At 41.8% G+C, this 15,786-nt stretch overlaps 1 protein-coding gene across 2 annotated transcripts in view; it reads left to right on the top strand.

Annotated features, from left to right (window-relative positions):
- URI1 (URI1 prefoldin like chaperone) overlaps window positions 1-15,786 on the top strand; it is an 844,005-nt gene that overhangs the window by 614,863 nt on the left and 213,356 nt on the right. For both annotated transcript variants that reach the window (XM_044067309.1, XM_044067310.1), the window contains one exon: window positions 15,656-15,716. In XM_044067309.1, the coding sequence (XP_043923244.1) occupies window positions 15,656-15,716 (61 nt within the window). The remainder of the gene's footprint in view (window positions 1-15,655; window positions 15,717-15,786) is intronic.

The following is a 15,786-nucleotide window of genomic DNA, read 5'->3' as shown; positions in this document are numbered from 1 at the left end:
GTAGACATATTGAAAATATATAAACCTGTGCGGCATATATAGACATGTCTTGCACCTTGCATTTAAATAAAGTCTGTGTGTACAATTTATATACTTCAGTGACTCAAAGCTGGTAGTAGGTCACTGTTCAGTAGATAATATATTCCTGAAATGACTACTGCAGGCTACTGGCAGTAGTACTGTAAGTGTGTGAGACGAGAGTTTCATAGCAACCGGTCTTGGCATAATATGCTGTTATTGATCATGTACTTGGTCCTTTACTGTCACTGTAGTACAAATCTAGCAGCTTTACTAAGCAATGAACCATCAGTACTGTGTAACACTTAATTGCTAAGCAATTTATGATTTAGAAATTAAACCCTGTATCACGAAGTCTTATGGTCACAGACAGAGAATGTGGCAAAGAGTGTAATGGAGTAAAGCATTCCTCCTTAATGTTTCAGTTCTGTCCATAGAAAAAGCAGTGTAAGACTGTTTATTTTTCTATAGTTTTGTCAAACTGAGTTAAGTTCGCTATTTGTTTTAATAATTTATTGTATCTGGTGAAATAAAAATAAAATACATGATTTTGATGTATTCATGACTGAAGTATATTAACATAGGTTTTAGAATATTTATAATTATTGAAGTATATGGAGTTGTATACATGCTGCCATTGTATTTGTATTTTCATGCAGTCAAAAAGAAAAAGAAGCTTTAATGTGGGATTCTACACTTCATAATTATATTGAGATATTTTAAGACATAGGTATTTTTGCAGCACTGTTTTTTCATTATCCTACGATAGAAGGTATATAAACCAGGATTGATTTGTCTGCCTTTTGCACTTTGAATGCAGGTATAGGCTCTAGCTTACCCATGAATCTGAAATGGATTAAGTGGGCATCAACAGGAATAAATGCTTTTATTCATCCAGTGATATCAAAGCATATCGGACTCCCATAGTGACCCCATGAATACTATCCACAGAGTTTTAGGCAAGTAGGCCAGAAACCTACTTTTATCCACTTTGTCTCCATCTCTCTCTCTCTCACCCACACACAGAATCATGTGTGTGGGTAATTTAGTGTCATTTAGGGTGATACATTCAGCGAAGCTCCTGAGGTACCAACACAGATCCTACACACTAGCCCTTCATATTTTTGTCCACTTCTCCTGTTCTCTAACTGGCCCTTCCTCTCCTTTCCCTGTTTTCTGACCACATCAACTTACCTAGCATTGTGGACAGACAATTTCCAACCAATTTCTCCAGCCAGCCTGGTCAACATAAGCATCCTGCGGCAATGTAGCAATTGCCTCATGTACACTGACAACCCACTTCTAGTTCACACAAATTCATTATGTGAGAGATGCAGCTATATCACGAACCTAGAATCCAGTCTTTCTCACTCACCAGTCAGTTCATTTGACACTAAGCAGGTTGTCAGCATGCATACCTCACCTCCTGCACCTACCAAACCAACAACACATAAACCTGCATATGCAGAGGTCCTTGGCAGAAGCTTACCTAAACATTAGAGACCTCCCAAACACAATCACAAGAGCGATTCACATAATGCATTCTCTACAGAGAATAATCCACATAATATAATCACACACCAATGTCTCCATCTTAGTCATAGGCGACTCAGTTGTGAGACACACAAATGTCCCTCTCACCAGGTTGGATAAAGAAAAAGTCACTGTCAGCTGTCTGTCAGGTAGTAAGATCCACCACATTGCACACGCACTTAAGTCTCTCAACAGCAGGCACTGTTATAACTCCATCATAGTCCATGTTGGTGTGAATGACTTGAGATGTACCTCACTGGATTATATGAAGAGAGACATGACTGACCTCTCTGATTGTGTCTCAGGCAGCTATGTCCCTAGCATTAACCAGCATTTTACCTTTGCCTAGGATGATACCTCAGTACAAACAAAAAGCTATTGGCTTCAACAGTTGGCTTAGTTTCTGGTGTCATTCAAAGGGGATCCAGTGTCTGTCAGTATGGGGATGACATGGTTGACAGACCTCAATGCTTTGGCGTAGATGGTCTTCATCTGTCAACCCTGGAATTTTGGTTGCTGGCTAAGGCTCTTGCCACATCTGTAGTGCCTTTTTTAGACAATGTCACAAGAACAAAATTCCAGACGTAAAATACCCTCTAAAAACAACCTCAAGGTTATGCTGCTAAATACTAGGAGTCTAAACCAGAAACTGCACTCACTGGGACCAGTCTTCTCCTTGGAAAATGCTGACATTTGTCCAGTCACTGAGACCTGGTTTAATGATGCAGTAAGCACCCCAGTTATACCAGGTTACATTTCCTTCCACATGTTCAGACCACAAACTGAAGGTGTGAGAACTAAAGGAGGTGGTGTATCAGTACTCATTGAAGATAAATACATCTCTAGATTGGTTAAACAGTAAGATTCCCTTGAGTTACTTCAGGTGCGGTTGACTGTAAGTAAGACCCTGCATCAGGTGATTGCCAGCTATAGGACCCCCTCCGTGAATCAGGACATCCATTCAGCCTACTTGGATCTACTTGAGTCAATCAAGATACAACCAAACACCCTGGTTTTGTGTGACTTTAATTACTCATCCATTTACTGGGTACATTATATGTATTCTGACTCACTTGCCCAAAGGTTCCAGGACTTTAACTCCAATGCCCTGGACCAGCTGGTTGACATACCCACAAGGGCTTCAAACGTTCTGGATCTGGTGCTCGGCAACATGGGGTACTGCTGCACCACCCCCAGTATGTGAACATCCATGATGAGATCCGACCACAAATCATTTTCACTAAAAGTAACTATAACACCCCCACCCACAGCAACAACTAGACTAAAAAAACTTCTCCAAGACCAATTACATCATCTGATGTGACAGCATAAATAGTTTCATAGCCCTTCCCCCCACTAATGGCACAGGCACCTATGCCGAGTTATACACCAGTGCTTTATACGAGCATCTGTACAGTTTTATTGACTCTGCCATACCTGATAGAACCAAAGCAAGATTTTCAAGGAAAAACAAGCCTGCCTGGTGGATAACTGCCATTAATGGGCTATACAATAGGAGAAAGAAATTGCTGTCTAAAAGTAGGAAGGAACAGTCTCAAAACTGGAAACACTCCCTCTTCAACTTAATCAAGCAAATAAGGCTCCTAGTGAAGTCCTCTAAAGCTAACTATGAATCCATATTAGCTTCCCTAACTAAGGATAGCCACAAGGTGTTCTTTAGTTGCATCAATAACCTCAAAGGTAAGGCCAAGATTTGCACTGAACTTGTACTTAATGGTACTCCATATACTAGCTATAGCAAACCGGCTGGCCGACAGGTTCAGTGAAAAGTTTAGTCCCCTGTCTTCGCCACATATACCCTAAAGCATGCCTAACACCTGTCCCCAACCTAGTATCTCTGAGGAGCAGGTCTTAAATGCCCTCTCCAAGGCCAAAAACACATCTATGGGACCAGACAACATCCTACTCTGTGTTCTACTTGAGTTAAAACAGGAATTAGCATCACTATTCAGCATGCTTTTCAGTCACAACCTAAGCACTGGCTTCTTCCCTGTGGAATGGAAAATGGCTACTGTCATCCCCTTGCACAAATTGGGTGCATCTACAGACCCTGGGATCTATAGACCCATTAGCCTGGCTAGCTTTATCAGCAAGGCCGTAGAACAAATCATCATGGACCTTACTAACAAAGATATAGGAAATCCAAACACTCGATCCCACCCAGTTTGGCTTTGTGAAGGAGAGATCAAGCCTGTTAAACCTGGTGGACTTCTTCGAGACAGTCACCAAAGCCCTAGACAAGGGCAGATCTTTACATACAGCCTACCTAGACTTAGCCAAAGCCTTTGACACAATCCCACACTCAGGCATCATTGATAAAACTCACCCATCCATATGTTGTCAGGTGGGTTGCAAACTGGCTCACTAATAGAACTCATACGGTCAAAATAGAGGACTCCACCTCCTCCAGCAAACCAATAACCAGTGATGTTCCACAGGGATCGGTTCTGGGACCCATGCTGTTCAGAATCTACTTCTCCGAACTACAGGCTAAAACTATAGGACTGTGGCTGACAGTTTGCTGATGACTGCAAACTGGGAGTGATGATTGAAACCTCTAGTGATGTTCATAGGCTCATAGGTGTTTACTAGGCTAACTACCACAAGGACCTTTTTTTTTTAAGCTTAGTCCTGCATCCCAAATCTCTAACAAGTTCCCTTGTTAAGTGAAGCATGGGCTTGGGAGATGAAACAGTTACAAGGTAGGACCTAAGAGATGAACCATTAGAGACATATATACCAAACCAGGGATGAATTTTCTGTTCCCCATCCAGTTATTCAGGTTGCACTTGAATTGGGTTAGGGAAGAACTCTACTTCACATACATGGGGGGGCCTGTTCCAGAGACAAGGTAATCTGTGGGATGCAAACTTCACTCTCCAGCAGGTCCTATTTATATCACAGACAATGTTTAAGTCTTTAGAGCGGGTAATTGTGATGCTGTTTTTTTTTTGTGGATATGCAGGAGGTCCATCAGAGTAGAGTCTGACAATGCCCTGTATGTCAGACATAGATCTCCCCTCAAAAGCTGGTAGGAGACAGAATACAGGGATAGAGCCTTGAGGCAGTCTGCATAGGACATTTTACTTAAGACCTGTATTCTTTTAGTGAGGAACCTCTGTGGGAGTTCCAGTTATTGGATATGCCTGGTTAGGTACCTACCAAAGGGGGGCATTGTACTCAATGCTAGGTCTCTTGAAGGCCAAATACAATGGAACAATGACTTCTTTGGGCTTAGATGCCATACCTTTGTGTATAGGTTGTGCAACATAGAATGACTTCCTCACTATTGAAGACGCGTGATGGTCAAAGGCTAGATTACTATTTGTGTGTGTCCCTAAGTCCCTGACTTACTGCATCAGCTGTAAGGGGTGTGTTGTCAAAATGATAGTTACCAGGGGTGGATGACTTCCCGAAGGATACTGTTATGCATTTCTTGCCATTTAGATGTTCTTCGTCTCACATTGCTGCAGTCATAACCTGTGGGTAGTCCGCTGTCCTCGATCGGCCCGAATACCAAAGAGCTGGGCTGGCGTCGGTCATTGTCGCCTGGAGCTGACGTCAGTACGTAGTATTACTTAAGCGCATGACCGACGCCATATCCTCAGTCTTTCTTGCCACGTGGTCCGAAGCAGAAGCAGCGTTTGCGAGTGCCGTTCGGCATTCGAAATTGTCTTTTTTCGAGTTTCAGACCGAAGACCAAGTTGGGATAAGTACCCCATTGGGAAAATCTTTGTCTCTTTCTTGCCTAGTTTCCGGATGTCAGAAAAAGTTAATAATTGCATTTCTTGTGGGAAACAGATACCTCATAGGGATTATCACTCTTTCTGTATTCTTTGCTTGGGGCCTGAGCACGACGTGGTCGGGTGTCGCTTTTGTGCTAGATTTAATAAGCGCACCATTAAAAGGAGATTAGACTGTGCCAGGATTGTTTTTGGTAAAAGGTGTAACTATAACATGCCGTCGGATCCTCCGACGCCCGCTACCGCTAAAAAGCGTAAAGATAAATCTTTGAAGTCTAAACCGGATGAGTCGTCCGTTGCGGACGCCGGTTCTACGGAGCCTCCAGTTGAATCTGTGGATCCTGCCGAGGGTTCGGCTGAATCCCAGGGGGAACCTTTACTTTTGCAGGAGTTGGCCTCTCAGGATTTAGGCCCAGCTGAGGGTGCTTCTCAGGTGTCTGTAGTTCCATCTTTACAGAAGGTTATTAGGCCTTCTACTTCACTGGCTAAAGGCCATGCTAAGGCCAAACCTTGTCTTGTTGGCCCTGGTCATGGTTCTAGTTCTCCAGCCCCTGTTCTTAAAAAACATATGTTGAAAATGGCGGAGGACTTGATTACTTTGATCAGGGGTTCTATGCTCCCCCCCCCAGAGAAAAGGCCTAGGGTGGAGGCAGATTTAGAGGGAATGGATCATTCCTCTGACTACTCTGATTCCTCAGCTGAGGAAATTCAGGATTTCCCTTCTTATTCAGACTCGGATGCAGAGGATTCCTGTCCTTCTGCTTCTCCTCCAGAGGATTTTTCTTTTTCCTGAGACTTTACATTCCATGAGGGAACATTTTAAGTGGGAAGGCCAGGATTTTTCAGATTCTCGGAAGAGGCTTAGGGAATTTTTGTTTCTTCCACAACATAGGCCCTTGGCTATTCCTCCTGTCTTAGATGTTGTTCAGGATGTTTTTTCTGAATCTTCCCTTAATCCTGATTCTTTGCCCCCTGCCCCTGTTAAGCCAGACAGATATTATAGAGTTCCAGAAGCACATAAGTATTTGTACAAGAGTCCTAGAGCTGATCCGGAAACTATTATTCAAGGTCCGAAGGGTATTAGGGCTTCTGTGGTTAAGAATCCAGTTCCTTTGGATAAAGATTCTAGAGCTTTAGATAGGTGGGGGAAAAAAGTGTACACCTCATCTACGTTAGCTATGAGGGCGTTGAATTGCCAATTTCATATGCTGAAGTATCAGAACTTTTTGTTGGGTCAATTGAAATCTAAGGTGGATGCTTTATCTGAGGGTATAGAGTGTAAGGAGCTCCAGGAGTTGGTTCATGCATCAGATCAAATGCATCAGATCAAGTTGGCAAGCATTCTTTACAGTGTGGTTTCGATGCTCTTCAGGCTACATCCAGGGTGGCTGCTACAGGTTCAGTTATTCGTAGACATGCCTGGCTTAAGGATCAAAATTTGTCAGAGCATGTTAAGGCTCGGATTTTGGATGCTCCTCTTCAATCGAAAGTACTTTTTGGTCCTCCTGTGGAATCAGTTTTGAAAAAGATGGAAGATAAGGCTAAGTCTGTGCAGGCGGTCAAGGATTTTATGCAGGTGCAGCCCCCTAAGTTTAGTAGGAATTGGCCTGCTAGAGGATGGTCTTATCCTTCTTCGAATTATCAGTCTAAGGGCAGGTCTAGACGTGGTAGAGGCAGAGCCCACACTCAGGGTTCTTTCAGACCTAGGACTTGGAGTTCTCCTGCACAGTCTTCTGGTGAGGGCAGGGGTCAGCCCTTTCGTAAACAGACCCAATGACCTGTATCTTCCACTGCCAGACCCTTCTTTACTGGCAGCTCCTCTAGGAGGAAAGTTGGGACTTTTCAAACAAAACTGGCATCTGGTCACCCAGGACAAATGGGTGTTGGATGTAATAAATCACGGGTACAAGTTTTATTTTCACACTTTTCCTCCTTTCAAAGGCATGCCGGATGTGCCTCCTCAGCAAAGGATGGAGGCTCAGGAGCAAATTTCTTTACTTTTGCAGATGGGGGCAATTCAGGTTGTCCCTCCGTCAGAAGTAGGCCTAGGTTTTTATTCCCGTCTTTTCCTAGTGCCAAAGAAAGGAAACACTTGGAGGCCAATTCTGGATTTGTCCATTCTCAATACCTACCTAGACATTCCAAAGTTCAAGATGTTAACATTACAACAACTTCTGCCTATGCTAGGCAAAGATCACTGGATGGTAACCCTGGATCTCAAAGAGGCCTATCTTCACATCCCTATCAGAACCAGCTGCAGGAGATTCCTGAGATTCCGGGTTGGTACTTGTCATTATCAGTTCTCTGCATTGCCCTTTGGTTTATCTACTGTGCCCAGAGTATTCACAAAAGTTCTGGCTCCTGTAATTGCCTTCCTCAGACAGAGAGGAATACAAATTTATCCTTATCTGGACAATTGCCTGATTCTTGCTCAAAACAAGGACAAGTTACTACAACATCTCCAGTATGTAATGGCAGTTTTAAGGTGCCTAGGGTATTCTGTGAACGAAATAAAGTCCAGTCTAGTGCCCTCTCAGGACATGTGCTTTCTGGGTGTGAGACTGAATACAGCTTCTCAGATGGCATTTCTGACCCCGGACAAACAAAGAACTCTTCATCTGTACTTCCAGCAGTTATCAGTAATGTCCAGGCTGACTGCAAGGACAGTCCTTCAAGCCTTGGGGTTCATGGCATCTTGCATTCTAGTACTTCCCAATGCCAAACTGCATATGAGGAAGATACAATGGTATCTCAAAAGTGTGTGGACTCAACACTGCCACGGTTTGGACACTGTCATTCGGATTATACCTTGCATCCAGAAGGAATTCTTGTGGTGGGCTCAGGAATGTCACCTAAACAAGGGACTCTCTGTGATCCGACCAGAGGCGAGTCAGATCCTAACGACGGATGCCTCGGACTTGGCTTGGGAGCACACTTCAATGGAAAATGGATACAAGACACGTGGCCTCCCAAACTACTACATTTGCATATCAACATGAAGGAGATGTTAGCAGTCCAATTTGCCTTGATAGCCTTCAAGGACCTACTTCAGCCGGGACAGGTGTTGATTCAAACAGACAACACAACAGTCATGTGGTACATCAACAAGCAGGGGGGAACCCATTCCTACCCTCTTTGCAGACAAGCAATGATTTTGTGGGAGACTGCTCTGAGTTTGCACATCAATCTTCAAGCACGGTTTCTGCCAGGAGCACAGAACTCCCTAGCAAATGTATTGAGCAGGCAAATTGTGGATCCCCACGAGTGGAAACTGGACCCTCAGGTATTCAAGCAGCTGACCGTGGTTTGGGGAGCTCCAGACATAGATCTGTTCGCTTCTCCACTAAATTTCCAACTGCCAAAATTTTGCACAAAGTTGTTTCACCCAAATGCTTGGAAAGTGGATGCTCTATCTTTCAGTTGGAACAACCTTCACGTTTATGCTTTTCCCCCTCTGCCTCTTCTTCCCAAGGTACTCTTGAAAGCCAGGCGGGACAAGCCTTGCATGATTCTAATAGCACCAGATTGGCCACGTCAGCATTGGTATCCTCTGCTGAGGAGTTTAATTCAGGAGCCTCCTTGGCCTTTGCCACAGGTTCCTCATTTGTTGACCCAGTCAAACAATCATTTTCTCAATGTTCGGGTGAAGTCCCTGCATCTAACAGCCTGGCGTATTCTGTAATGGAGCCGGTGGGGTCTCAGCTTCCTCAACAGATTTTAGATGTCATTTTGGAAGCCAGGCGCCCTAGTACTAGAAATGTTTATGCTGATAAATGGAAGAGATTTTTTCTTTGGAGCACAGCAAAGGGCTTTGATGTTTCAGTGCCTAATTTGAGTTTTGCACTGCAGTATCTTACTGAATTACTGGACAAGGGTTTGTCATTCTCTTCTGTGAAGGTTCATGCTGCAGCCATTTCTGCTCACTATGATTGTGACCCTCCTTTATTTTCTCACCCTTTGTTCAAACAATTTCTTAGAGGGGCAAAGAATATAAGACCCCCACGTAGAGCTCCTACTCCTTCCTGGGATCTCAATTTTGTGTTGGAGAAGCTTACTTTACCTCCTTTTGAACCTGCAGCTTTGTCTGAATTGAAGTTTTTGTCTTGGAAGACTGCTTTTTTGTTGGCCATTACTTCTGCTAGGAGGGTATCTGAATTGCAGGCACTCATGGCAGTTGAACCCTTTCTGATATTCCATAAGGATAGAGTTTCTTTATGAACTAACCCTACTTTTATGCCTAAAGTGATTTCTAATGTGGCCTTGAACCAGTCTATTCATTTGCCTACGTTTTATGCTGATCCACAAAATAAGGGGGAAAAAGTCTTGCATTCTTTGGATATCCACAGACAGTTACATTATTATTTGAGCAGAACTAAAGAGTTCAGACAGAGTCAACAGTTATTTGTTTCTTTTGCTTTGGGTTCACAAGGGAAAGCTGTTTCAAAGCAGACTATTTCTAAGTGGATTGGTCAATGTATTGCTTTTTGTTATTCTTATCATGGGAAGGATGTTCCTGCTGGGCTCAGGCCTCATCCTACTAGGGCTACTGCCACATCTACTGCTTTTTTGAGGGGGGTAGCTACTAAGGATATTTTGGAGGCAGCTACTTGGAGTTCAGTACACACTTTTACTAAGTATTACCATCTCCCTCTTTATTCCAAGTCCAGGGCTGGGTTTGCCACTACAGTTTTACAGGGCATGTTAGCAGCTCCTAATGCTACTTAGTTTGCCAGCCTCCCTTTTCCTTTGCTTTGGGATTCTACCCACAGGTTATGACTGCAGCAATGTGAGACGAAGAACATAGTACAGTTTTGTACCTACCATAAATGTAGATGTTTGAGGATCTACATTACTGCAGTCCAATTATCCCTCCCTCCTTCCCCTCTATAGTTTGTGGTTGGGTGTTTACTATTTTGGCTCTGGCCTTCTTTCATTCTTAGGCCTTCTGACATCTGGGGCAAGAAAGACTGAGGATATGGCGTCGGTCATGCGCTTAAGTACTACTACGTACTGACGTCAGCTCCAGGCGACAATGACCGACGCCAGCCCAGCTCTTTGGTATTCGGGCCGATCGAGGACAGCGGACTACCCACAGGTTATGACTGCAGCAATGTAGATCCTCAAACATCTACATTTATGGTAGGTACAAAACTGTACTTTTTAGTTCATGGCTCTGACACCAGTTGTTTGTGCCAGCCCCTCCTGGAGAACATTTAGCATCCTGCAAGAATGTCTTACGCAGCCTAATGACTGGTGCCAAAGTCATGGTCTTGAACTTAATGCAAAAAATGCATCATCGTCCCCTTCGGCAAGGGTGATGTTCCTTCAAACTGCCACATCAGTAGCAATACCATAAGCATACAGTCAATGGTGAGAGATCTGGGCACATAGGTTAACAGCAACCTTAACTTCGATCACCATGTCTCCACAGTGGTAAGAAGGGCATTTTATGTTACTCCTCTCATAAGTAAGGGCATTGCCTCCAGAAAAAGAGATTAAACCTCCCTGTACTCTTCCCTTATCAGGCCAGTAGTAGAGTACAATTCTCCCTTTGGTATGTTCCTTTCCAAACACCTGCACCAATTGGAGAGACCACAGAGGTTCCTCACAAAGAAAATTCAGGGTCTTCAAGATCTGTCTTGCGTGGATAGACTGAAATCATGGTTACTTTACTTTGTGTCGTACAGGCTGCTTAGAGGCTACCTGTGCCTTGCATGTAGAGCAATCTCTGACCCATTTTAATGGAAATCCTGCACATTCACAAGTCAAAAGGCACAAGGGTCACTCACTCAAAGGACCATAGCCTGGTATGTGACATCAACAGAACTTGCTGGAGAGACAGATTGTCTCACAGAGGTTGCCCCACCTTTGGAACAAACTTACTATTCAGGTTAAACAAAGCCTTTTAAGTGTAATTTGAACCTTTGGATGGGTAACCATAATGAGAAACTCAGTCCGAGGGGTTCCACCTATGTCCTCCTTGGACAGGGGCAAGATGTGCTGATTTTAGTGTCTGCTTGAACCAGACACCCTTGGGAACATGGGATGAAGTTGGTTAGGGTTGTAAGGGCCCTGGGGCAGTTAGCGTAGTAACCTCCTGTGATCTTTTGAATGGATGTCTTCTGGATGTGGGAGTAAACTGAAATACACAGTGAAAACCCATGTAAAAGCTAGAGTAACTACTGTAGTGAGTTTCCCTGTCCTCCCTATCTCCACATTTGAGTCGCAGCTGACCAAATAACCTCATGAACAGCCAGCACCATCTTACTTCTTCAAAAAATGTTAGAATTGAGTTGCTGCAGGTTACATTTTATGAATGACTGTACTATATTTTTCCAGAGCTTTTATTGTCTTGTTTTTGAAAAGTTGTGCAGTAGTCTTCATGACTATAGGATTGTTCATTTTGTGCTCAAAACTCTTTCAGTAGCACTTCATATTTGTTTTGAATTGCGCCGTGCTGTTTATGAAACTGTTTTGCTAGTAATGTATGAAGTGGCTGCAATAAATGTTTGAAACTTTGCCTCTATCCAACTTTTAAAAAGGGGTGCTACATGCATGGTCATTGATGATCCTCATTATGGTATTTTTTTTAATAGTTTCTTATTTTGTGTAGTTTCACAGAGCAACACACTCCTAATTATGTGCCCTTATGGTAGGGGAGGGATCTTTTTAGACTTTCAGAAAGATGTACATCATCTTCCACGTTTGAAACTGCAGACAATTGAAAAGACAAAGTTGTGTTATAAAATGTTAATTGCAAGCAGGGGCATAGCCAAGAGTTTTAGAAGTGTACTACACCAGCTTCCAAAATGTAACTTTCTTTGGTACAGATGTAGCCCATCCAAAAATGCATCAAAATGTATTAATTTGATGCCCCACCCTTTTATGTTTGCACATAGTCGAAGTTCCCAGACTGGCTGAACAGGAACATGTCAAGAAATAGTTGTGCTGAAATTGATGCCAAACGTCAAGTTGATATAGATTCAGATTACAAGTTAAACAATAATGAAACAGGACAAATACGTAAATAGGGCACCAGTATGCATGTCAAAAAATGAGTGTAACACAAACCTTGGAGAAAGAATTAATGATTTATTTTACTCTTGCTTTAACATTTATTAACTGTTTCTCTATGTTCCATGCTTTATGTTCTACTTTTTTTTTTTACTAGTACATTGTTGTAGAATATCCTGTTTTTGTAAGCACAACTTTGAAGGTTTTCTTTACAACTGCCATTGGTTGCTCTTAAACACATTAACCAGAAGCATGATGCTTGGGGTGAGAGCGCAGATCAGAGTTGTACTGTTTGGAAGATGCTGTCAAGGTGTCTTGCAACTGAAAGGAAGTACACCTTACACTGCCTGAAGTAGTGCTGTTTCTGACACGTGAGGCTTGTCAGTGTTTAGGGAGCTCAATTGTCTGTTTCATTTGAAAAAATAAAATGATTTTTTTTGTGTATGCTGTGGCATATATGACATATGCATGACTGTAGCTGACTTTGCCTGAACTGCCTCCTTTTGCTGTGAAAAAAATGATGATAATGAATGGATTTCAAGGCGCAGAGAATGGGCTAGAAAGTTAAGATTTCAAAGCCAGATTTCCTCTTTTTCTCATTGTCATTCACAAAGTGATGATGCAATTTTAGTTTTGTCACCTTGCCTTCGTGATAGGGTATGAATTGTGAGAGCAAGCCAATTTACCAGACAGTATTCCCAGGTTGTTCCTGCCTGAAAAGGGACACTTGTGCCCAGTGAACATACTGGATTAACAAATAAAGTAAATTACTGCATACTTTAGCCAGTCTTGTTACTCGGTAAAACCAACCCTTTGTTGTTTGAAACTACAGTGTGTAAACATGAGGAAATGAACTGTAGCAAACGGGAAGCCAGTTGAAGAATTTTGTCAGCAGTGATATAACTTGTGAAAAATGTTCTTAGACATACTTAATGTGCAGCCTGATTTAGTACTGTGAATTACATTCTCATATGGCTGGCTTTGCTGCCATAGAGGTTGCTGACCCAGTATTGATGCAGGTGACCTAGGTTCAAACCATGTTACTTAGCATGTTAAAAAAAAAAAAAAAAAAGCTGAGCGAAGTAGAACTGAGTGGTTAGAAAGTTGACTGTTATTTCATGAAAGTGCAGGATATTTTCTGTAGAAGCTGATAGCAGGCATAAATCTCAGTCACCTGGTGTTTGCCTGCAGAAAGTGTGTAAAGTGTGAGACAAAGTATCATCATTAAGTTATCGCGTACTCTATACTGACCATCCAGAAGATTATGGCATAGCAAGAAAATGCTCAGCAGCTGAAGATGCCTATCTGGCATCTGACTCTTGCATTCCACTAATCCATGACTTAGGCCATTGACTCGGAAAAGAAGATCCGTCATGACGTAGCTCTCAACCTTCCATCTCCAAAGTGAGGGACACTACCTCACATAATGTTGAACACCTACTAATAACTTAGTAATAACTTCAACTAAATAAATAAATTTCAAAATAAATAGGACATGCTGGAGGGACAAATTCATAACCCAGAGGCTCCCTTCACTCTGGAATAAAATCCCAGTCCAGGTTAGGCAGAGTCCCTCATTGACCCTCTTCAAGAGGAATCTTCATAGGTTTACCCCGGGTATCACTTCTGTGTCACTGTTAGACAGAGGCACAGTATACTAACCTTGAAAAAAGGGCATAGCAAAATTAATTTAAAATGGGTGGCGAAAGCCAAACATACTCTGGCTAGGCTTATAAATGCCCTAGGGCAGATAGCCTAGTATGAATCTATGAACTAGGAAGCTCACAGGATGGTTAAAATGTGCTACTTTATACTTCTAAGAAGTTATTTTGCTGAATTATTGTGATTCAGCACTAATTGCCATAGATTTCAGTTAAAAAAAATTCGTAAGTCTGAATGAGCGACAAATTCTTTCGGTGTGGAACTTTGAGGAGCATGGGCTTTTTAAGACCCAAAATGTGGAGCGTTTCTCTTAATGGGGCACACTTAAGAGGCATGAGGTAATATGGGATGCCTCACTTGATAAGATGGGTTTAATGGCTGGCTTAAGGGTGGGTAAAGAAATTATTGTGACACTGTTTGAATTACTACATTTATCAAGTAGTATAGAATGGATGTTTAAGGCTTTATTAGTAGAAACAGCAGCAGATTTTCATTGAAGTCAGTATTTCTCATCAGATTGCTGTAAAGCTGTATGCAACTTCTAGGTGATGTACACAGTTTCTTTCTTGGCGTGAGATAGCCTAGTGCTAAGTAAATCCAAATTCCAGTTTTAGCAATGGCAGAAATTTGGCTGAAGTTCTGTTTAAGGACCAGCTGATACTTGCAGTGTATATGTAATTTCTGTCTGTAGGCTGTCTGCATCTTGAGCCAGATTAGTCAGCGATTGTCTTAATTACGTGTTAATCCTTTAGTGTAGGCAGTGATGAGCTGTTTAATTTAAATGCAGTGGCATTGCATTTTAGGCCTGAATGACAAACTGTAGTGTGTATGCACGTGTACCTATTTATGTATCTACCTAATTATATTTTCCCCTCTTCCCTTTATGTATGTGTGTGTGTGTATATATATATATATATATATATATATATATATATATATATATATATATATATATATATATATATATATATATATATGTGTGTGTGTGTGATTGTGTCTATGTATGCACACACACATCTGTGGGAAGAGGGGAAAATATAATTAGGTAGATACATAAATAGGTGCAAGTGCATACACACTACAGTTTGTCATTCAGGCTTAAATGTGTGTGTGTGTGTGTTTGTATATATGTGTGTGTGTGTGTGTGTGTGTGTGTGTGTGTGTGTGTGTGTGTGTATATATATATATATATATATATATAAGTATGTATTTTTTAAATAGGGCATTTGGGAAGAAGTAAAGTAGCTGCCTTAAAATTTATGTAACTACCATACAGACAGAACTTCCTATGTTTGAGTGTCTGTGTGCTTACAAACAACTGTATATAAAAAGAGTTCTTAAATCTTTTTGCTTAATATACGTTATGTTATCCACAAAATGGAGCAGTTGTCCTTGACGTCATTAGAAGCCTATATGCATTGTGGCAGGGTTTGCAGATAGGTTTCTTTAAATGCCATGTGGCTGAAGTGCTTTTACAGTACTTAGAAAAATGTGAAGAGGCACTATATACAAGAGATTTATTTATTTGAGAACTATAACAGAGATGCATTGTAGCTTGTATGTACTTGGGTGAATTTATGGAAACCGTTCTTTAATTTTAGGTTTACTTATTTCTTGAATTTTAATAATTTTTTTTAATTTATTTTTTCCCACCTAACAATTAGGAAAATGGTGATCTTGTAGACATCCGAGAAGAGTTCACAAGCGGAAATATTGAGACCAAAGGTACCGTAGCTGTTTCATTTTTTGGTTTAATTAGAAAAGGAAAGTCAAAATCAAAGATATCATCATTCTG

The sequence above is a fragment of the Protopterus annectens genome, chromosome 3.part1 (genome assembly GCF_019279795.1).
Source record: "Protopterus annectens isolate FY-2018-M chromosome 3.part1, PAN1.0, whole genome shotgun sequence".
NCBI lineage: Eukaryota > Metazoa > Chordata > Ceratodontiformes > Protopteridae > Protopterus > Protopterus annectens.
Note: the sequence above shows the minus strand (reverse complement) of the source record. Positions and strands in the feature narration are given on the sequence as shown.